The 23,796-nt window shown below is 31.6% G+C and overlaps 2 protein-coding genes across 8 annotated transcripts in view; one reads left to right on the top strand and one right to left on the bottom strand.

The window, feature by feature from the left end:
- Window positions 1–325: 325 nt before the first annotated feature.
- Window positions 326–2,008, top strand: LOC130666981 (uncharacterized). Of its 3 annotated transcripts, none has more exons than XR_008989779.1 (3): window positions 326–1,121; window positions 1,222–1,414; window positions 1,778–2,008. XR_008989779.1 is itself a non-coding variant. In XM_057468341.1 (3 exons), the coding sequence occupies exons 1-3, from the start codon at window positions 1,100–1,102 to the stop codon at window positions 1,779–1,781; spliced, it is 237 nt and encodes a 78-aa protein (XP_057324324.1). In that variant the 5' UTR covers window positions 326–1,099; the 3' UTR covers window positions 1,782–2,008. The 3 variants fall into 3 exon arrangements, 2 of the variants coding, with proteins under 2 accessions (XP_057324324.1, XP_057324316.1); XM_057468341.1 differs by having other exon boundaries at window positions 1,204–1,414; XM_057468333.1 differs by having other exon boundaries at window positions 326–1,414.
- A 2,314-nt stretch (window positions 2,009–4,322) lies between these two features.
- The window catches only part of LOC130663154 (E3 ubiquitin-protein ligase AMFR-like), a 101,625-nt gene continuing 82,151 nt past the window's right edge, over window positions 4,323–23,796 (bottom strand). For 4 of the 5 annotated variants that reach the window (XM_057462261.1, XM_057462277.1, XM_057462270.1 and 1 more), the window contains exons 6-10: window positions 15,678–15,994; window positions 13,492–13,888; window positions 11,046–11,287; window positions 8,943–8,984; window positions 4,323–8,872 (exon numbers count right to left, since the gene is read on the bottom strand). In XM_057462261.1, coding sequence (XP_057318244.1) covers window positions 8,677–8,872; window positions 8,943–8,984; window positions 11,046–11,287; window positions 13,492–13,888; window positions 15,678–15,994 — 1,194 coding nt within the window. In that variant the 3' untranslated portion in view covers window positions 4,323–8,676. The remainder of the gene's footprint in view (window positions 8,873–8,942; window positions 8,985–11,045; window positions 11,288–13,491; window positions 13,889–15,677; window positions 15,995–23,796) is intronic. The other variant, XM_057462294.1, reaches the window with a different exon arrangement.

Here is a 23,796-nt window from a genome sequence, read left to right as displayed (position 1 = left end):
TTTTTAGCTCTTTAAGGGGTTAGGGGTAGTCAGAATTTTCAAAAAATCGATTTTTTTTTTTTTGCATTTTCTTAAAGTATAATATTTTAAAAATATTGTGTGAAAATTTGAAGTGAATCCGACAAATTCTTTTCGAGTTATTTAACAATGACCAAAGGACGCTCGGGTGCTACGTGGCATTCGAGAGCAGGTAGCTAGAAACAGCTGCAAGCAACCGACCTTTCGGGTTTCATTGTCATGAATATCTCCCCATTTTAATGTATGTATAATTATATATATATATATATATATATATATATATATATATATATATATATATATATATATATATTCACAATTTGTAGGTAGTACAAGAACTGAAAAATAATTTTTGGTTGCCAGTATACCTGTAGTCGTTGCACTGATCAGTCGATAGTTTTGTGATAAATTATTTCTCAAGTGAATTAAATTATTAACCATGGGACGTGATTCTAGAAAGGTTTCAAGAGAACTTCGGAGTTCTGAAAAAATTAATAAGTCGCGTTCAGTCAAAAGAAAGAATGTTTTTAATCCGAAAACAGCCGAACGTGATGAAAGTATTCAGAGTACATCTTCTAAAAAATTAAAACAAAACACTGAAGATGATGTACCTGAAGACAGCAGTACTGAATTTCGAATAATAAATTTTATTCAGGTATTCACTGCAATTTCTGCTCTTATAAAATGTAAAAAATGTGATGGAAATGTAGTGTTTCAAACAGCAAGTACACGTGGGCTGGGATTCAAAATTGTAGTTGCATGTAATAACTGTGGAAATGAATATATTCCTTCCTGTTGAAAATATGAAATCTGCTATAATGGCAACCTTTTATCACTACGGCTCGAGTGATGAAAAACCGAATCATGATATGTGTCCAAAAGGCGAAGAATCTTGGTGCTCTTACCAGCGCGCTGAAGCAAGAGGAGAGCTTGATACCTATTCTCACGATTATTCTCCCTTACCTTCTGATGTTTTAAAAGCTATCAAGCCTATATACGAAGATCTTAGTAATGAAAATTTACTTTCAAGATGTGTAGGTGGATTCAATCAGAATAATAATGAAAGCTTTAACCAACTAGTATGGAAAATATGCCCAAAAACGGTAAATACTAGTTTTACTATCGTACAAATAGCTGTATACGTTGCTATGTGTATATTTAATGAGGGTATAAATTCATTATTAGTCTTGATGAATACACTAGGACTTAATTGTGGGCCTAATTCTCATCGGTATGCAGAAAGAATGGATGCTGCACGTATCAAAGTAGCAGATAAGCGCGCTAATGATAACGCCCGAGAAGGTCGATTGCAACGTAGGCACCAGCAAATCGATATTTTGGAAGCTGCTATGACGGCTGAAGAGCTATTATATGGTCCAGGAATAGATGACTCAGTGTAAGTTATTAAATAATTCTTATAATTCGACATAAATCCATAGCAAAACTTTAAATGCGTTTTTCTCAAAACTATGTTTTCTGAACTGGTGATCACTGTAACTTAAAAACTGCTCGGTAGATTTCAATAAAATTTATTGTACTTTTGAAATACATTAAAAACTCGTGCCTGATCGAAGGATTTTTTTTTTTTTCAAAAATTTCGATTTTTTTTAACAATAAACTGTCGGTTTTTTTCTCGAAAATTTGAAAAAAATTTCCTGAGGCCGCCATTTTGTTAATTTCGAAAAAAAAAAAAAAAGCTTCGATCAGGCACAAGATTATCTATTAATAAAACTAATTTTTCTTGTCCGATTGATTTTAGATGAATCTCCAAGGACTTATGATGATCACCGCAAAGGACTTCGGGAGGAACGGGCTCTACAAAAACAGCGATAACTTTTTGAATTATTAATTTTTTTTTTTGAAATTTTCGTGAAGTCAAATCGAAACGTGTTCTAATAAAGCTATGTTTTTATTTTTGTCAAATAAAGTAATTAACTACAAAAAAAAAATTATTGAAAATCATCATTTTTTCAGGCCTCTGAGTACCCCTAACCCCTTAACTCAAACGGTATTCGAGAATTTCAAAAAAACCTGTTTTTTCGAAATTATTTTTATTTTTATAGTAAAATTCGGAATTAATCAATGATGTTTTTTTCCTAATTCTTACGAGTCCAAAACATAAAAAAATCATATGATCGTGATTCTCGAACGGAAAGCTAATTTTTAACGGAGAAAAGAAAATTATAATCTTTTTTTTTTAGCCTTTTTGAAATATGTCACTCACCAAAATTTGTCAGAAAATGTCTTTCGTACTCCTCTATACACAGGAATTTTTTTTGAATTTTTTGAAGTGGTGGATCAATTAAAAAAAAAATAAAAACTCATTTGTTTTTTAAAATCTTGCGTTTTATCAAGCTTAAATTTTTTTTTTTAGTTCAAATAAGTACGTAGAAATTTTTTTTTATAATAATTTATTTTTTTCTGTATCAAAGTTTAAAAAATTTCCCAATAGTATAAAAAAATATACAAGTATTAGGGTGTCGCAAAAAAAACAAACATATTTTTTTTCAACGTCTTATGGGCTCAAAAGTTACTTTATATTATAAGAAAAATCCTTACCGAATTTCAGCCAGATATCTTTAAAATTGAGCTATCACAAAGGGGGGTCCCCTTTCCCATTTAAAATACACGCGAAAATTTTTCATTTTAGTTTTTTGTTATTGAGACTATGAAAAAAATTTTTTTTTCCAATTCCGCTTAGTATAATTTCATAGGGAATTAAATTCTCTACAAAAAAGTGCTTTTACATCATGTACGTCAAACGAACTAGAAAAAAGTTACGGGGTTTCAAAGATCAATAAAAATTTGTTAATTTTTTTTAAATTATTTTTCATTTTTATTCCGTCAAAAAATTTTTTTTTTCAAATTTAGACGAGCACTTTCTTGTAGAAAATTTAATTTCCTACAAAAAGTATCTGATATCATATATACGTCGAATGGATAAGAAAAAAGTTACAGGTCTTTAAATGTCAACAAAAAATGAAGTTCATTTGACGTATATATGATATCGGGGGCCGGGAAAAACTTTTTCAAAAAAATGAATTCATGGCTTTCTTAGGAAATTTATTCAGCTACAATCTGATTTTTTTTGTTTCTCTGTACAACAATTTGCTGCTGAGATATCAGCCTTCAAATGAAAAAGGATTCTTTTGTCTTTGATTATTGATATCTCAGCAAATAATGGCCGCACAGTAATTTAAAGGGCAGTTTAAGAAACTTGAATAAATTCCCTACAAGCTTCATTTTCGATTTTTTCAAAAAAAAATTTTTTTTCATCCTTGATATCCATTTGAAAAACCCTTAAAAAATGGCCATTTTCTGGTTTTTTAGTCAACTCATCGCTACTATGCAAATATTGATAAAAAAAATAATGTTGCCAGGTAATTTTACAGCTTAATGAACCCTCAAAAACCCTGGAAATTTTCAGATTGATCCATTGAACCGTTTGTCCAGGCCGATTGCTCACAGTTTTACAAAACAATTAAAGGAACAAGTTTTGTTCCTTAATTTGTGTAATCATTACCAAAATGAAAAAATCAATTTTTTTCGGATTTTCTTTCATTTTTGCGTTCATTCTTCAGTAAATGTAGAGAGAAAAAAAAAAAAATTTCCGGAAAACGAGATAAAACAAGAATTTTTTTACTTTTTTTTTTACGTTTTATTCAGTTTTTTTTTTTTTTTTTTTTTTTTCGAACAACTGAAAGATCATGCTCAGGCAAGCTCGACAGAGTATCGCCAACACTCGGGGGCCGGGGTAAATTACAGCATTTTCACTGAGAATCGCCGTAGAGTGCCACAAATTTGCAGTATATTACGATAATTTACCGTAATTTGGATCCGCTAGGGTTTTTATAATTTATCATTGATCAGAAAGCAGCATTAAACGCTAGCTGATCCGAATTACGGTAATTACCGTAATTTACCGCCATTTACTACAATTTATGGTATCCAGCATAATTACCGTAATTTACGGTAAAATACGGCAATTTACCACAATCTACGGCAAATTGCGGTATTTTATCGCAATCTAGGTAAATTACGGTAATTTACCATCATCTACGGTAAATTACCGTAATATAGGTAAATTGCGGTATTTACCGCATCTTACTGTAATTTGCCACAATTTACGGTTAAATACTGCAAACTACGTTAAATTATCGTATTTTACCGTAAATTACGGCAATTCTGATGGATACCGTAAATTGCGGTAAATTACTGTAATCGCCGTAATTTACCGTGATTCGGATCCGGTAGGGAGTCGCATAAGCATCTCAATAAATTTTATGAAATAATTTTTAAATGAATAATTTTTAAACGTATTTAATACTTATAAGATACATTATGTTTTATTTATTGTTCACTCATTACCTGTCTTGCTTCCACAATATTTTTTTTATTTTTTCACTTAAAATATTTAAAACATAAAACTCTTACAAATCTTTCAGACTTAAAATCAGCTCTTTTACAAACTTATTATTTTTTTATACATTGCAATTAATAATTTATAATTAATTATACCAATGGCTAAGTATTTGATAATTTACATATCAATAAGATTAAAAGTACACTGCCTGTTACAAAGCTTAACGTATTTATTACTTTAAATAATCAAATAAAAATAAAAATGATAATTTATTAATTATACAAACTTTTATGGTTACAAAATTATATTTTTTAACAATTAATTCAATAACGAAACTAATTTACTATTTATAATTATGCTTAAGAAATATAAGTAAAAGTCTAGTTTGCCTGAGTCAACATATTAATCAACCCTGACTAAAATTACGATATTAAAATAGTTAATAATAATAATAATAATAATAATAAATTATTTATTTTATCGTTTTTCATAATCGTACATCTGAAATAAATATATATCGTCCCGTAAACTTATACAATTAATTTCTACTAAAAATAAGACGATGTATTTCAATTAATTAAAGTTAATGAAAGATAATAAGGGTAATGACAATTGTGATTGTTGGTTGCTATATAATTAATATCATAATCACAATATATTTATATAATAAATTAGAGAGATACAACTGAGGCCTTTTGTATTAAATTGGCACATGGATGATAAAAAAACGATAATTTTATATGAATGATTTAAATAAATAATAATAATATTAGTTTATGGGTAATTATGACAGTCGATTTGACAGATTTATTGTCGAGTAATGAATTCTAGCGATTGCAAGCTGCCTGGATAATTTTTAAAAACAATAATTACCCAAGCGGATCCGAATTATGGTATTTTACGGTACCTGACCGAAATTTACAGTAACAATAACGAATTTTTGCTGGAACCCTAGCAGATCCGAACTATGGTAAATTATGTTAATTACCGTAATTTACGGTATTCAGAAGAATTGCCGCATTTTACGGTAAAAAAACGACATTCGAACGTAATTTGCGGTAAATTATGGCACATCAGCGTATTTTACGGAAAATTAGGTAAAACACTGTAACTCGCCGTAAATTACCGCATTCTACCATATCAAGGTAAATTACCGTATTTTTGCCGCAAATTGCGATAATTACCGTAATTTACCATAGTTCGGATCTGCTAGAGAAATATCGTAATGTACAGTAAAATACCGCAAGTCACGATGAAAATGCCGCACTTTTGCAGTAAAATGCTGTATCTTAGGACAAAACACCGTAATTTACCGTTAACTACGTATTTGCGGTAAAGTACGGTATTCTGCAGTAAACGTACGGTATTTTACAGTACTACGGTATTTTTACCGTAAACTCGCAGTGAAAGAACGGGAATTTACCGGAAATTTGCGGCAAGTTTGCGGGATTTTACCAAAAGTGAAGTATTGCACTGTAAAAACTGTAAAAAAAAAATAAAATACGATGCTTACGGTATCAATGCCACAAGTCACGGTAAATCACCACATTTTTTACCGACCCTCGCTCTAAAATGCCGTAAATTACCGCACATTATTGTAAATTACCATAACTTGCGGCAAATTTGCCGCCTAAATACCGTATTTTACGGTGAATTTACCGTAATTTATGATGGATAACCGTAAATCTGCCACGCGTTGCGGTAAATTACGGCAAAGATGCCGCAAATTGTGGTAAATCCACCGTAATTTACGGTAAATTGGTATTTTACGGTGGATTACCGTGATTTACGGTAATTTATCATAATTTGGGTTCATTAGGGAGGCATTCAATCCATTTTATTACCCTAGTAACACGTGTCTGAGCAAAATTCCGGAGTAAGTGTCTTGAGCAAGACCCTTAGCTGCTAATGTCTTTTTCTACGTATGTGTCTTTCTCAAGATCGTGTATCCAGAAACCTATGTCACGGTTTGTAAATATTTTGCTTATGGTATCGTACGCAAGAATATCAAAGATATCTTGAACGTGGTGCAATGAATTAGTGTCTGACGCATATCTTGCAGCAGTAACTTACAGTAGGTACTTACGCATGGCTTGCTCAAGATCTGCTCAAGGCCAAAAGTCAATTTAGAGCCTTGAGCGGATCTTGAACAAGCCATGCGCAACTATTTTCAACTAGAGTCTTCCTCCAGAATTGAGTTATAATCTGGCATGAATTTCTTGTGTAAGGCTTGTAATTTGAATCTGGTCACAAGTATCTTCAGCAAGACACATACGTAGAAAAAGGAACGTAAGCAACATTTCAGAGCAGACTTGTGTAAATAATTATTCGGGCGTTAGAACAAAATTCGATTATAATTATAAAGGCTTTTAATAATTTAAAAGTTTAAACATTAAAATAAATTGAGTATAGTGGGCTTTCAATTTGTTATATTTATTAAAAAAAATAATCTATGAAATGAATAATCAGTAATTAAGTATCATAAACATTTAAATAAATAATTAATATTATTGAATTTAAAAACTAGTCTATAATCTGCTCTAGTGGTCGGATTTATTTGAGCTGCTGATAAATTTAACATTTACTTCCTTTTATAAATTATTAAACAATTAATTCATTTTTGTTTTTTCACTCAATAAACACAAGCTCGACATTATAATTTAACTTTTAATTGTTTTGTTACTATAAAAAAAAATATTACGTGATAATTATCAGTGCAGATTCAATGCAAGGCTAAATTTAAGAATCTTTTCTTATTTAAAAATCTAATTTATTAAATTAATTACTTTTTAAATATCATGTTGTTAATTTGTTATTTTTACGTACGGATTATTTTTTTAAGTTTAATCTTCCATAAGACACAGCCGTTCTTTATTTATTATTTAAATTTATATATGCATGGTTTTGTTTATTATTTTCACCAGTTAACTCGACATTTAAGTTGATGCCGCATATAATTAGACGTTAATTTCTATTTAATTTACGTCACCAAGTAACTAGATCGTTTCATCATCATTACTTACAATTTTATTTTTATTCAAATCTCGATACGCTCAATATTTCTATAAGAATTTTCAGTTTTTTATTTATGTTTTCATTCGTCCTCACTTTATTGACAAAAATATATATATCATCACCATCATATGAATATATATCGTCATAAATATCATTTTATGAATTTTTCAGTGTACAATACACTTTACAACTTTACGAACTTCATTTTTTTCTCTGACCCCCTAGCGGATCCGAATTATGGTAAATTACCGTAATTTACGGTATACAGCAGAATTACCGCAGTTTACGGTAAAACTACGGTAATTTACGATATTTTTCCGCACGCCTAATTTACAGTAGAATGCCATAAGTTACGGGAAAGTACCGTATTTTTACCGCGAAGTACGGTAATTCTGCTGGGTACCGTAAATTACGGTGATCTGCTAGGTACCGTAAATTGCGCCAAATACCGTAATTTACCTAATTCGGATCTGCTATGGACGGATCCAAATTACGGTAATTTACCGCATTTTGACGTAATTTAGTGTACAGTACGGTATTTCTACAGGACATTTGCAACAGCTTGCAGTAATTTACGGCATTTTGCGGCAATTTACAGTAGTATGCGGCATTTTACAGTAAATTACGGCAATTGACGATCATTTGCGATATTTTTACCTTAAGCACCGTATATTTATTTAGCTCTACAGTGCACTACTTCACTTCAAGGTCAAATACCGCAGGCTTGCCGCTATTTCACGGTAAATTACCACTCTTTTACTGCAAATTTACGGTAAAAATACAGTACTTTCGACGTAGAATATCGTAATTTTCGGTGAGAGAAGGTGTTTGGCGGTAAAGTGCGGTATTTTACGGTAAACCTACGGTATTTTATGGCGAACGAAAGTATTTCACGGCAAGATGGTGGTATTTTTACCGTAAAATTGCAGTACAGATTGGTAATTTACCGTAAAATTGCGGCAAACCTGCGATATTTGACCGTAAAGTGAAGTATTGCACTGTAGAACTAAAAAAATATACGGTGCTTAAGGTAAAAATGTCGCACATGGCCGTATTTTACCGTAATTCACAGTGAAATACCGTAAATTGCGGCAAATTTGCCATAAGAATGCTGTTTTTTATGGCAAATTACGGCGAAATGCGGTAAATTACCGTAATTTGGATCCGCCAGTGTTATTATAATTTTATCATTTAATATTTAAAAAAAATAAATAAATAAAAGAAACATCAATTTAAAAAACAATTCAGTTTATAATAATGACAATGATGTGCGAGTTATTTTAAGATGCACATTCAATTATATTTTCAGTACTACTTCCAGATGACGTTGACTCAATTTCCGACTTTCGATGTTTCTCGAGATACTTTCGTCTTGCTGTTAGCAACATGTGCTCTTTACGACGTTGTAATATTCTTTCTCGTTCATTTGAACACTTTGAAAATCTTCCACCGACAGTTGATGGTTCTTCGGTTTGGCTATAAATTAAATTTTTTTATTATAATATTTATTTTCTCTAAATAATAAAAATAATAAATAAATATTTACTTTTCCACTATTTCAACTATATCATTTTTATTTGATGAAATTCTAAAAAAATATAATAAAACAAAATAAATGGATGTACTCTATTGTATATCGTGGGTAATCGAGTCGTAATTTAAATTATATCGCGTGCGAAAAGGTAAAAGAATGCATTGCTACAGATAAGTAGGGATCCATGCAAAAAGGCACACAAAATATTGTTTTTGGCCACTTGTTTTAAAATATTTCGAAACGCAAAGATCTGTAAAAAAAAAAAACTGGGCATCCTTAAGCTAATAGGACGTATCTCAAGAGATGTGCCCTTTTTTTTAGGAAACTGGCGTTTAACCCTTTCCCAGTCGACCTTGAATCCCTACTCTTAATTTGAATCGTAGGTCTTATTCTTAAAATGAGATAGCTATAGTCTGTTTTCTAGAGAGGGGGCCGGAAAAATGGTAGAAGGGGGCACTTGTCTACACTACCACAACTAAACTTTCACTCATACAGCCTTACAACGGACTTTAATTGGCTCTATCCCCACATGAGTTTTAATACTCTATCCCCACAAGTTTAAATACGAAATACTGAAGAAATAGTTTCAAAAGACAGGTTAAATGAAAAAAAAAACTGCGCGTCGGTTGGCCCTGCAGGCCAGACCCAAAACTTCCCGCTGTTTTTGAGCTCAAGAGGCTTGAAAATATTACTGTGAATATATTTTCGAAAATGCTATTACCTGGGATTATTTTTTATGAGCTTTTCAAGCTCTACCAAGTTACTTTTTATGCTAAAATTTGAAAATTTAATAATCGAAAATCATTAATGAAGAAGCGGATTTTAAATTTATATTCCCGATTATGTTCAATGAAATTAATGTATTGGGGCAGAAATCAATGTCAGTGATCAAAATCAAGATTTGAGTGAGTTTTGACTTAGCTCAGAGCAATAATATATGAAATATCCGAGAAACATATTAAAAACTGGGTTATCTCAATTTTTTGCTGATAATATGATTTAAACTAAAGAAAAAGTTAGATGACATTATATATAATTATATATGATGATCGAAAGAGACTATAAAGAGGAATAGTTGGTATGATTTCACACATTTAGTACATTATATTTTGAGTTATCCGGAAAAAATAACGTTTTATGTTATTTTTTAACTTTTCAGCGCTGATATCTTTTGAACTAATGAACCGATTTTGACGTATGAGGTGGCAATCGGCGCGTTTTCTCGAATTCTAGAGCTGATATAATTTTGGAATCGACCCGTTCTGCCGTTTTGAAGATATTTGGAAAAACCCGTTTTTCACCATTTCTTTGTCCAACGATATCTCTCGAACAAATTAACCGATTGAGATGGTTAAAGCGGCGATCGGCGCGTTTTATCAAGTTCTAAAGATGATTAGATTTTAAAGTTGATCGTTCAACTCGTTTCTGAAAAATCAATAACAAATTAAAAAAAAAAATTTTTTTTTTCGTAATACGCCAATATTTTCGAGTCTACTTAATCAAATGTTCTGAAATATTCAGGAAAGTTGACGGCCAACAAGCTCTTTCGATTGCCACCTTAACCATCTAAATCGGTTCATTAGTTACAAAGTTACAAAGAGTTTACACACACACACACACACACACACACACACACACACACACACACACACACATACAGACACTTGGACATCCTACTGAAAATAGTCAGAATAGCTTCCTAGGACCTCAAAACGTCGACATCTGATGAAAACTCGATTTTCGAAAATCGGGGTGAAAACAATTACTTGCCGAATTTTTCGAAAATCATCGATTTTCTGAGTGGAAAGTTAAAAAACAGTCTTCTACACTTTTAACTTCCCGCTAAGAAAATTGAAAGTTGAAAAAAATGGAAAGTAAAAATTTTTCCAGCTTCATGACAAAATTTGCTGACTTTTCTTCGATTTTTCCACTATATTTATAATTTCCAAACATTTCCAGGTTTTCCAGAAATGTGGCCACCATGTTTTACACGGAAACAAACGATTAATTTGCTGAATTGAAATAATAATAATAATAATAATAATAATAATAATAATAATAATAATAATAATAATAATAATAATAATAAATAATGAGATAAACTAATGAGCTTACCTATCGACAACAGGTATATCAAACTTAGGATCCCACGTTATCGAAGTAACTGGACTAGGTAAAGTGTGATTATTACTAGATTGAGTTTGAGTTGAAGTTTCAGCTTCAATTTCCCCAATAACATGGTGCGGTAGCGTTAATCTACCATCTAAGATATTCTCTACAGTTAACTCAACAGATCTAGTAATTCTGAGATCTTCCAGTACAACATTCCTCGGGTAATGAGGAAATAAGTGCATCACCTGAAAAAAAGAATAAAAAAGTAGGTCTGTGTACTTATGTACGCGCGTTAGAAAAGTTATACTTCTTTTGCGGGACTAAAAGAAATTTTACCCATGCAAATAAAATTAGAAAAAAATGCAAATTTTAAAAAAGTTTAAGAATTTTGTAGTTTAAGTTGACTAATAAAATCTTTATATCACGTAAACGAAGAACTTGAGTCACTTAATTACGACAACCTTTTTTGTAGAAAATCAAATTTTCTATAAAAAAGTTATCTGCATTTTTACTGTAAATTTCGTTATTTAGTCAATATAAACTAAAAACTCAAATGATTGTTTAAAAAAATTATTTTCAGAAACAACCCGTGAAAAATGAAGCATCAATGGCCATATATGAATGCTCTAAACCAGCCGTTTATTTGTTTCACTCGATCAAATTTTTGAAAAAATTAAAGGATCACGTTTTTTGCTCTGAAAAGCTCATAATCTTTAACAAGATGAAAAAAACGAATTTTTCGGAGCTTTGTCCACAATTTTATTGCAGACAGTGCTTAAATTTCCAAAAAAGAAAAAAGTTTTTTTTCGAAACAAAAATTTCGAAAAAAAAAAATTTTTTTGAATTCAATGATTGAGAGATCAGTAAAATCACGGAATGCAGCGACGTAAACGTGTTAAAAATGATTGGGTGTTGGTTTTGTAAATTTCCTAAAGTTATTCCAAAAAAAAATTTTTTTGAAAAATAATTTCTAAGGGTAATAGCCCGTACACAATACTATCACAAGCTATAGTTAGCAAATGATACTCACTTGATGATGACGGTAGAGGGCAATCTTTTAATAGTTGCCATCCTAGATCCAAGTGGGATAATGTGGAAGAAACCCTTTTTAAGGTAATGAGTTATGCTGCAACTCACCACTTATCTGCAGCCTGTAGACCAATACAGGGAATCGTCACCATGGGGGCCCCATTCCAAACCCCATTTCGGCTAGAGTCTCTTCATTTCCTGGGATGGAAGGAATGGGGGGCACGAGTGAGGTAGGACTCGTGGTGGCTGTGGTTAGATACCACACGCAATGGGGATTTTTGATTATACCCTTGGTAAATGTCCACTTTCGGTTTCGACTGAGAGTGTCGTCTGGGTAGAAGAGATGGGACTTCGCAGCGCGTGTATGCCCAAAAGGGCGAAGAAACGGCTTCCGTGGAGGAGGTGGACTTAGATCCCGTTACATTGATTAATTATAGATATCCACTAGACTGGGCTAAAAAAATCGACTATTTTTTTTTAACGATACTGTGAAAATATCATTTGGGATGACAAAAAAAAAAATTATTGTGAAAATTGGAGCTCTTAATATTGATATTAAGAGGTTTTTCATCGGAATTTTCGATTTTTTTTTTTGAATGAGCGGGCTTTTGTCTCATAACTCTCAAACAATTGAGATAAACGAAATAGACTCAAATACATTTCTTGTAGGAAATTAAATGCCCTACAAAAAAGGTCTAATTGAAATTTTATGTCAGATGAACGGTTTCCTTATAATCATACCTTGAACATTGGTATGATTTTACAATTCGATATTTCAACTTTGAAATTTTGTAATTAATGTAAAAATCAGTTTCCGAAATAAAGCCGATGAATATTCTCAAAGGAAATTGAATGCTCTACAAAAAAAGTCTCTTAACAATTTTTACTAAATTCACTTCTTTAAAAGTTGAGAAGTTGAGTCAAAACGATTTCAATAACTTTGAATAACTTTTAAAGGAGTGAATTTAGCAAACATTGTTAAGAGACAATTTTTGTAGAGCATTCAATTTCCTACATGAAATGTATTTAAGGCTGTTTTGTTTATCTTGATTGTTGGAGAGTTATGAGACAAAAACCCGCTTATTAAAAAAAAAATAAAAAATTGCGATAATACACCTCTTAATATTGATATTAAGGGCTCAAATTTTCTTAATAATTTTTTTTTGTCATCTCAAATAATATTTTCACAGTATGGTTAAAAAAAAAAAAATTGTCGATTTTTTTGGCCCAGTCCAATATCCACAATAGACTACTATATTCAGATTCTGGGCTTGTTTTGAATTAACTTTATAAAGAAAAAAAAATAAATTTAACCCATCATCGCGCCAAAAGAAGTATAATCAAAAAAAAAAAAAAACTACTCATATGTAATAAAACATGATTAGATTGAAAGCTCAATAATTATAAACTCGGAACTTACTTGTCTTGCCATAGCATCCAACTGAGAATTACTGTGCGCCAAGGTAAGAATGTCACCTCGTAAGCGATTATGCGTAACTTCAACGGAGAAACTTGGCAACCAAGACACGTATCTTGAACCATCAAAGTGGAAGAAATGATTATCATTTCTGCCAACGGATGTTTGTGATTCGGGTGACTCTGTTCTTAATTCAGCTGTATTGTCACGCCGATTAGCTTGCATACTTAATACGAGCCTGCATGTTGGACACGAGGTGTCTTGTTCTAACCAAGATTGCAAGCATGAGTTGTGGAAGAGGTGACTACAGGGCAATTTTCGCGCCGAGTCCATTTTTTCCCAGCATATTGCACAGTTGTCCGAATTTTCGGCAAGTTCTTCTGGTACAGCCATTGGGTAACTAAATAATTTGTTCAATTATTCTTTATAATTCATTATTTTTGAAAAAAATTATTTAGAATACGAGTTTTGAAGGGGAATCAGGGACATCGTTTTTACCCTATAAATAAGGTACCCGCGGGTAATAAGGCCTAAGCGACAGAAATGATATTTAAAATAACCGCCTCCGCTAAAGGATACTCTAGTAGAAGCGTCTTGCATAGAGATGTTACGAAAAGTTTATAGAGTCCCGATACCAAGTTCCTTGTCTTCTATATTTCATTATCCGTCATATGATGTCGTAGCGCAGAAGAAATTATAAAAAACAATCTAGTCTTCTGACTCTTAAAAAGGATACTGATAGTTTTAAGTGCTGTTGAGCAAAGCAATCTAGTCTTCTGTCTTTAAAAAAGTATTGTTGCTAAATTTAAGTGATGATTAATCTCTAATACCAATTTTATTAAGTATAATTGAACTATTACAGTTTGTTTAATCCGTAGGCCTTATTACCCTACCGTAGTAAAATGAGGCCTATTCGTATGGTTTTTGTAAAAGTTTAATTTTTTGTTTGTTTGTGGTATAAATTACCATTACTTCATTATATTTTATGGCTAATTTATTGAAATAAAGATTAATGATACATTTCGATAATTAAATGCAATATTTTCGATTCTATTCAAAATCTTTCTTAGCTAGGCCTTATTACTCGCCAGTACCTTATTTTAGATCTTGTTATTATTTCTGTAGTAGGAATATTTTTTGGTATCGTAATAAATCAATGTTAAAATACTAAAATTTTATCAATTTTTTTTGACAGATAATATTAAAAAAAAAATTTTCATTTTTCAAGCGGTACTCAGTTTCTTGGCGCAAGAAATATTTTACATTATGAATTGAAATTAAAAATATTCTTACCCTAGTAGATCCGAATTACGGTAAATTACCGTAGTTTACCTAACTTACCGCAATCTACCAGAACTTACCGTAATTTACGGCAAAATACTTATTTACAGTAAAGTTACGGCAACTCATCATAAAATTTACGGCAATACTGCGGTATTTCTACGGCAAAAGTGCGGTATTCTAATTGCGGTAAAATATCTTAATTTACAGTATTCAGAAGAATTACCGTAATATTCACCATTTTATCGTAAATTACGGTAATCTACCGTAAATTACGGTAAACTACCGTAAATTGCGGCAAATTTGCAGTAAATTACGGTATTTTACCGTAATTCGGATCCACTAGGGTAGGACTAGAAAAATTTTTTCTCGTCCTAAGAAAGTTTTTGTTTTCAATTCCAAACGCAAAAAATTTCTCGGGGCAAATAAAAATTTTTTGCGCTAAAAAATCTTTTTTTTCTGTGTATATTTTATTATTTGACGAACAGTGTTTCGTAATTTTACATTTCTCACATTAAAAAAAAAATTTAAATAACTATCAACTAAGAATCTTTAATAACTATAATGCATAAGCAAATTTTTCATTCCATGAAATGCAGTATAGTATATAAACATAGGGTAATAAATAATTTACATATTTATTTACTAAAATTAATATAAAAAAGAATTTTTTTTTTTTTACCAAATGAACTGCAATTTTTTTTTTTTGCATGCCTGTATTTAATTTTGTGTCATTCCTATGTAATATCTCTTTCTGGGTAGTGCATTATCTGTAGCATTTAATTTTTAAAATTATCAATTTTTTTCTGCCTTAGCCGAGTTTCGCATGCGAGTTCTTACCACTACTCAGTAGTCCACTAGCTCTTTATAACTTTACTGTTGTTAACAAAACAATTCAAAATACTTACTTTTGCTCCATATGATTCAATACAGCGAGATAATTTCTGTGTTTAGTAATTCTACGTTGAATCTCATGGAATAAGTAGCGTAATTGCATACATATTACAAGTGACGCCATGCTTAATAGAATATTACTCCACAGTAACATGTGAACGTGATGAAGAAAATCAACAGCAAGAACAGTTAATTCACATATTAATTCAGTATAATACGCCAATGGGCCACGTTTGTCTGATGATGATGATCGGGGCGATGATCGAGTGTCGTACAGATGAATCGCGTACCTCAACATCACGTGAATTGTACGAACTGCCAACAGGATACACTATGAAATAAAATATAAATATTTTTTATATATTTGTGTAGCATAAAAAGTTATAATAATTCATTATTCATTTTAATAAATGATTTTGTTTTATCTAATTAATAATTATTTATCTATATCTATTTATTTATGTAAATTGTTATTCTTTCTCATTATCAATAATTTTAAAATTATCATAATGTAATGAGGGGAACGCAATCATGTATAATATTTAATTATCAGGTGATTAAACATTTTTATTACGTGTTTGTTATACTCAGTAGTTTCTGTTGCTATTCCAAGAATAATTGTTACTAATATTAAAAGTATACTTACGTATATATGAGGTGAGGTATCATTAAATTGTAATACTGATACATCGGCCTACTTTCAATTTAATAACGTGATTCCCGATAATTTAGAGTTTTTAACGTAGTAATTAATTATTCATGTGCTGATTTTTTACTGTTGCTGAATGTTTCATTTTTTTTACCATTGTAATACTTACATAGGGGAGACCGGGGCACGACGGCCCCCTTAAGCCGGTAATTATTTTTTATGGCTTTTAATCTATAGGTCAACTTAATTTGGTCCTTTCTTAAGCAAATCCATTCAGGTTTTACCAAAACTAAAAAACAAAAAATTTTTTCTTGGGCACAACGGTCCCTATCCAAAAAGCTTAAAAAAAATTGTTGTTTTTTTTTTTTTATTGGAAAAAAAGATTTTAAGCACAAATTTACTATCTCCCCGAGTAGAATTCTGGCTAATGAAGATGAGTTTAGAGCCAGTCACTAGCTCAGCATTACTAGCTAGCAGATTTAGCTAATAACGAGCTCACCGTTGGCTAATTTTTGTTTCAAGAATATTTTTAGCTCACCGATATCTCGTGAGTGAACAATATTTATTATTTACAGATGGCGCTGTACAAGAATGAAATCTTGACTCACTAGTGCCTCACAGCTAGCTCAAAATAATTCTTTATAGATGGCGTCGTTTTCAAGTCAAAAGACGACTCACCACAAGCCGATAGCTGGCCATTATCTATGATTTACAGATAGGAGCTGCTTCAAAAATAAATTTCACCTCACTAGTATCTTATAGTTGTCTAGTCACTATTAGTTACAGATAGCACTGTATAAAACATATATGGATCATCAAATTGTAGTCGATTCCAACGAGCAGTAGCAACCCAGTGGATAACACGCGAGACTCATCATCCCAAGGATCCGGGTTCAACTCCTGTCACCGACCAACTGGACATCACGATTAATTCGATGATAAACTCATAAAAAAATTAATCTAAATACAAATTGTAAAGCCAGTGTAAAAAAAAAAAAAAAAAAAATTTTTTTTTTTTTTTCAATTTTCGAGTCATCGTGAACTCATATTTTTTAGCTAGCCACTGGCTACTTTTCATATCTTGTCATAAGCTCATTTTTTTTAGCCAGCGATTAGCTATTTATAATTGCACACTTACTACCTCATTGTTTTAACCTAGCTATTGGATATATGTTTGAATCTATCCACTGGCTTGTTTTGATCAGTCAGCCATCGGCTAAGATGGCGTTACATAGTGAGGTTATGGCTGGCCAATTCTATTAGGCAGTGATGAGGTATAACTAAAATCTGTTAGCTACGGGCTGGTCACCTATGAGTTTTAATTCTACTCGGGTCCGCACCTTTATAATCCCATGGACTTCAAATTTATTAGAGAAAAAATTTATTTAGCTGATATAACCAGTTTTATTGAAATTTTCGATTTGATTTTAACCACAATATTATCTGTTGACCTAAAAGAGCTTTGATCAATTAATTGCACACTTCAAGCGCGAAAGCGCTGGTGTGCTTTATGATCTCTCTAAATTTTTTGACTCATTCACTCACATTAAATTATCTCTAGACTTTTTCGATTACACTAAAATGAGTCAAATTTTATATCAACACAAAGACAATTTATTAAAGAATAACTTCGACCCAATATTAAGTCGATTAATTATTTCATTAATTAAATATAAATTAGTTTAATCCCAATGACACGAGTTGTCAATTGTCCTCTATGAAACTTAGTAAACCAAATAACTCTCGATAGACACAATTAATCGGCATAACTTTTTTTTTATTATATTTGTATTTTTGAGCACAAGAACCCTATTGAAAATTACTGTCTAAATCCTTTTAGTTTAATTGTAATTAAATGAAATACTAAGACTGATTATTCACGAAAAGTTTAGCGGCCATTTTTATTTTTACTATTGTTATTATTACAATAGTAAATTTTTTCTAACTTCCCGCTAAGAAAACTGTAAATTTTCAAAAATTCGGGAAGTTATTGGTTTCGGTCCGATTTACGAAAATCGAATTTCCATCAGATGTCGACGTTTCGAGGTCCTAGGAAGCTATCCTGACTAATTTCACGATGATGTCCGAGTGTATGTATGTGTGTACGTACGTACGTACGTACGTACGTATGTATGTATGTAAATATTCATAACTCTTGAACGGATGAACCGATTTTGATCGTTGAGGTGTCATTCGACGCGGCTTGTTAATTTCTTGAAGCCGTAAAAATTTGAACTTAATCGGTAGGGTGCGTTCAGAGATATTTCAAAAATAAAATTTTTTCGAAAATGTTTTATTTGGATAACTTTTAATTTGCTCGATGGATTGATTCCAAAATCTAATCAGCTCTAAAACTCTATAAGCCACGTCGAATGCCACCTCAACCATCAAAATCGGTTCATTCGTTCAAGAGAAACCGTTGACGAAAGAATTCAAAAAAAATTTTTTCCTTGGTTTTTTTGAAATTTCTCAAAAACGGCTAAATAAATCAATTTCAAAATTTGATCAGCTTCAGAACTTGATAAAATGCGTCGATTGCCACCTCAACCATCAAAATTGGTTAATTCGTTCGCGAGATATCGTGGGAGAAGGAAATACTAAAAAATGGTTTTTTACAAAACAATGGCATACAAAAGTATTTGCGAGCTCGAAGAGCTCGAAAATGTATTCACAATAATGTTTTCGAGCTCGTTGAGCTCGAAAACAGCGGGAAGTTTTGGGGCTGGCCGCAGGGTCAACTGACAGACCGATTTTTTCTTTTGTTCTCCCTATTAACTACTGGCAGCAGCACTAGCGTAAAACAGTAGGATTGAAAAAAAAGAGCGACATCTACAGTAAAAATGCGAGATATTTAGAAAAAATTTAAATAAAAAAAAAAATTAAACTGGAATCAAGAAATAAAAAAATCTAATTAATAATTTAAAAGTTGAATAAAAAAATCCATAAAAAAAAAAAAAAAATAACAGTAATGATCAAAAATGAAATGAGCGATTGAGGTGTGCAATTTTGGATTTTCCAACATTTTTTTAAATTCATTTTAGTTTAGAAAAAAAGAATTTTTTTCTGTAGCAAATTTTTTTTTTGTGGTCCAATTCGACCCAGATATCGCAGATCATCTCAAAATATCTTTAAAACATCGGAGGTATCATGATTTGACCGAAAATGGAAAAAAAATATTTTACAAAATTTTTGAGGGGGGCCATCGTGCCCTAGGGGGCCGTTGCTCCCCTAGTCCTCTTCGAGCTCAAAAAACTGTTAGAACGATAGAACGATAAAAAGAAATCAATAGCTTCAAGATGGAGCCAACTATTCCTCATAGACATAATCTTCTTCATTGGTGGCATTCGAAACGCCCTAAGTTTTCTCTACTGGCTTAATTGGCGGGAGGATTTTTAGCTGTTATAGCATCAAGAACACCCTTTGAAAGGGTTTTTTTTCACAGCCAGAAATATTATAATCTCTAAACATCTGCTCTCTAAACATGAATAAGTGAAAATAAGTGAATATTCACTAATTCCAAGTGCAAACCGAACCACTAATTTCAAAAAGTGGTTCGGTTGGCACTCAGAATTAGTGAATATTCACTTATTTCACTTATTCATGTTTAAAGAGTGATGAAAACTTGATTTTCGAAAATCGCGGTGGAACCAATAAATTCCCGAGTTTTTGAAAATTTTAAATTTTCTCAGCGGGAAGTTAATAATCAACAATTAATTTAAAAGACATTTTCATCAATAACAAATTGTATGTAACGTGGTAAAAATTGAAATTTTCAAATTTAAATCAACCTGATTTATCGCGCTTAATTAATTACCCTGAGTACCCCATATGCGTTACTAATTCATCAAGTTCTAAAGCTGATCAAATTTTGAGTTTGATTTATCAAGTCGTTTTCGAGATATTTAAAAAAAAAATTAAAAAATTTTTTTTTAAATTCTTTCGACAACGGTTTCTCTCGAACGAATGAACCGATTTTGATGGTTGAGGTGGCATTCGACGCGGCTTATAAAGCTTTAGAGCCCAGTCGATTTTGGAATCAATTCATCGAGCACATTAAAAGTTATCCAAAGAAAACATTTTTGAAAAAATTTTATTTTTGGAATATCTCTGAACGAGCCCTACCGATCAAGCTCAATTTTCCACAGCTTCAAGATATTGACAAGCCGCGTCGAATGACACCTAGACGATCAAAATCGGTTCATGCGTTCAAAAGATACAGTTATTTACATACGCACGTACAGTCAGAACAAGTTATTCATACCGTCCATGGTTACAAGCGTACCAACTGATAAATCTATGATGCGATAACTCCCTGCAGTAGATTTCTTGCTAGCATAGTTATGTGAAGGACATTTATGTTATGAGATAAATCCATGTTAAAACTTTTCTATGCAGAATATTTCTATTGCAGGACATCTCTATGTAAGATATCTCTATGCAGGATATTTCTATGCAGGATATCTCTATGTAGGATATTTCTATGCAGGATATCTCTATGTAGGATATCTCTATGCAGGACATTTCTATGTGGCAGATTTCTATGCTAGACAAATAAATGTCTAATTACATTTCTCCATAGTAAAATAACTTTAACACATAGATCTTAGTTTAAAAAAATAATAAATAGTGGAATACTTTTTTTTTTATTGAGGCTTAAATTTATGAAATCGATGATATTAATGATGAAAATTTAAGTCAAGAAGCGTGTATTTTTTTGAAAAAAATTTTAAAAAAATTTTGAAAGTTGATCAAAATTGTCTCGTTGTCAATCGAGTAATTTAAAAAGTTACAACTCGTAATAAAATTTTCGGATAATTCTTAAATATTCAAATAATTCGGAAATTCGAATTTCGAATTGAATAGTTATATTCGATTCGATTCGAACGCGATTCGCACATCCCTAGAATTCGTTTTATTACCTCATAATTATTACCTTCTAATATATATTATAATTTCATAATATAATTTATAAACACATTGTTTATTTACTAAATTTATGAAAATATAACTATACGATTGAAACTAAAATTTTTGAAGTATGTGAGTTTAGAAAATCTTTTTACAGCGTTAATGAATAATTGTATTTTTTGTATATTTGCTCGTGAAGCCATAGTTTTACATATACCCGTGTAAAAAAATTATTGATCAGAATGAATTTAAATATAAATTTCATCTCGAAACTCAGATCGTGACACAAATATGACTTTCATCATGAATTTGTATAAAGAACTTTAATCACGTCAAAATTATGACAGTATAATTTAAATCCAAGTGATCCGAAATTCATTCACTAAATTAATTTTACAATCGAAACTGATTTACGTAAATCAAGTACTTGATAGAACAAGTTTATTGGTCATTTCTGAATCGATAAATTTGACAAAAAGGTTTAATCAAGTATAAAATCAGTCAAGTTTCTATCGAAGTCATCCCAAGTCCAATTCAAAAACGTAATAAATTAATTTTATAATTGGTACCGATTTACTAGACGAAAATTTGGAGTAAATTCATGATGAAAGTCATATTTGTGTCACGTTCTGAGTTTCGTCATGAAATTCAGACCTAAATTCATTATGAACGAAAATTTTTTTACACGGGTATATTTGTCCTACATACAAATGTCCGGCATAGAGATGTCTTGCATAGAGATTTCCTGCACACAGATATCTTACATAGAGATATCTTGTATAGAGATATCTTGCACAGAGATGTCCTGCATAGAAATATTCTGCATCGAATAATTTTGACATCGAAATATCTTGTAATATAATTGTTCTTAATTATAATTATGCCGACTCAGAAATTTAATACAGAGAGATATCCGAGCATAGAAATTTCTTGCATAGAGTTTTCTGTTCGTACGCTTGTAACCATGGACGGTATGAATCACTTGTTCTGACTGTACATACATATATACTAGGGTGCTTCATTTCGGAGCCAGATTTTTTTTTTAAGTGCATGTGGAAAAAACCATAGTTCAGCACAAAAAAATAGTATATTACACTACGAGGGCAGAAAGTTGGAGATTCCTGCACTGCATCAGACGCGCAGTTCAGGGCTCTCCAACTTTCTGTCCGTGTAGTGAATACTATTTTTCTTTATGCCCGGGCGAAAGTACGTTGACAAATCAAAGATGTATAAATTACATAATTACGTTTTAGCAGGTATTGATGCCTGCCCCGACATTTGCGGCACGAGCGAAGCGAGTGCTGCTGGTCAGGGGGCAGGCATCAAATACATCGATAAAAAAAATCATCATTACAGATTTGTAAAAGAAACAATAATGATCCTGAAGTTAACAGTCTCCAGAATGAACAATTTTCGGATTTTTTTAACTTCCCGCTAAGAAAATTGTAAATTTTCAAAAATTCGGGAAGTTATTGGTTTCGGTCCGATTTACGAAAATCGAATTTCCATCAGATGTCGACGTTTTGAGGTCCTAGGAAGCTATTCTGACTAATTTAAAGATGATGTCCGAGTGTATGTATGTATGTATGTACGTACGTACGTACGTATGTAAATACCTGTATCTTTTGAACGGATGAACCGATTTTGAACTTTAAGGTGTCATTCGACGCGGATTGTCAATATCTTGAAGCCGAGAGAAAATTGAGCTTGATCGGTAGGGCTCGTTCAGAGATATTCCAAAAATAAAGTTTTTTGAAAAATGTTTTTTTTTTATAACTTTTAATGTGCTCGAAGGATTAATTCCAAAATGGACTGGGCTCTAGAGCTTTATAAGCCGCGTCGAATGCCACCTCAACCATCGAAATCGGTTCATTCGTTCAAGAGAAACCGTTGTCGAAAGAATTAAAAAAAAAAAATTTTTTTATTTTTCCTGAAATATCTCAAAAACGACTCGATAAATCGAATCCAAAATTTTATCAGCTTTATAACTTAACAAAACGCGTCAATTGCCGCCTCAACCATCAAAATCGGTTATTTCGTTCGCGAGATATCGTGGGAGAAAGAAATGCTAAAAAATGGTTTTTTACAAAACAATGGCATACAAAAGTATTTGCGAGCTCGTAGAGCTCGAAAATGTATTCACAATAATGTTTTCGAGCTCAACGAGCTATTGTGAATACATTTTCGAGCTCTACGAGCTCGCAAATACTTTTGTATGCCATTGTTTTGTAAAAAACCATTTTTAGCATTTCTTTCTCCCACGATATCTCGCGAACGAATTAACCGATTTTGATGGTTGAGGCGGCAATCGACGCGTTTTGTCAAGTTCTGAAGCTGATCAAATTTTGGATTCGATTTATCAAGTCGTTTTTGAGATATTTCAGAAATAATGAAAAAAATTTTTTTTTTTAATTCTTTCGACAACGGTTTCTCTTGAACGAATGAACCGATTTTAATGGTTGAGGTGGCATTCGACGCGGCTTATAAAGCTCTAGAGCCCAGTCTATTTTGGAATCAATCCATCAAGCACATTAAAAGTTATCCGAAAAAAACATTTTTGCAAAAATTTTATTTTT

This window comes from Microplitis mediator, chromosome 1, assembly GCF_029852145.1.
Source record: "Microplitis mediator isolate UGA2020A chromosome 1, iyMicMedi2.1, whole genome shotgun sequence".
Lineage (NCBI taxonomy): Eukaryota > Metazoa > Arthropoda > Insecta > Hymenoptera > Braconidae > Microplitis > Microplitis mediator.
Note: the sequence above shows the minus strand (reverse complement) of the source record. Positions and strands in the feature narration are given on the sequence as shown.

What these genes read in the sequence shown, in the direction of transcription:
- LOC130666981 (XM_057468333.1), top strand. Translation starts at nt 795, where the DNA reads ATGAATATATTCCTTCCTGTTGAAAATATGAAATCTGCTATAATGGCA.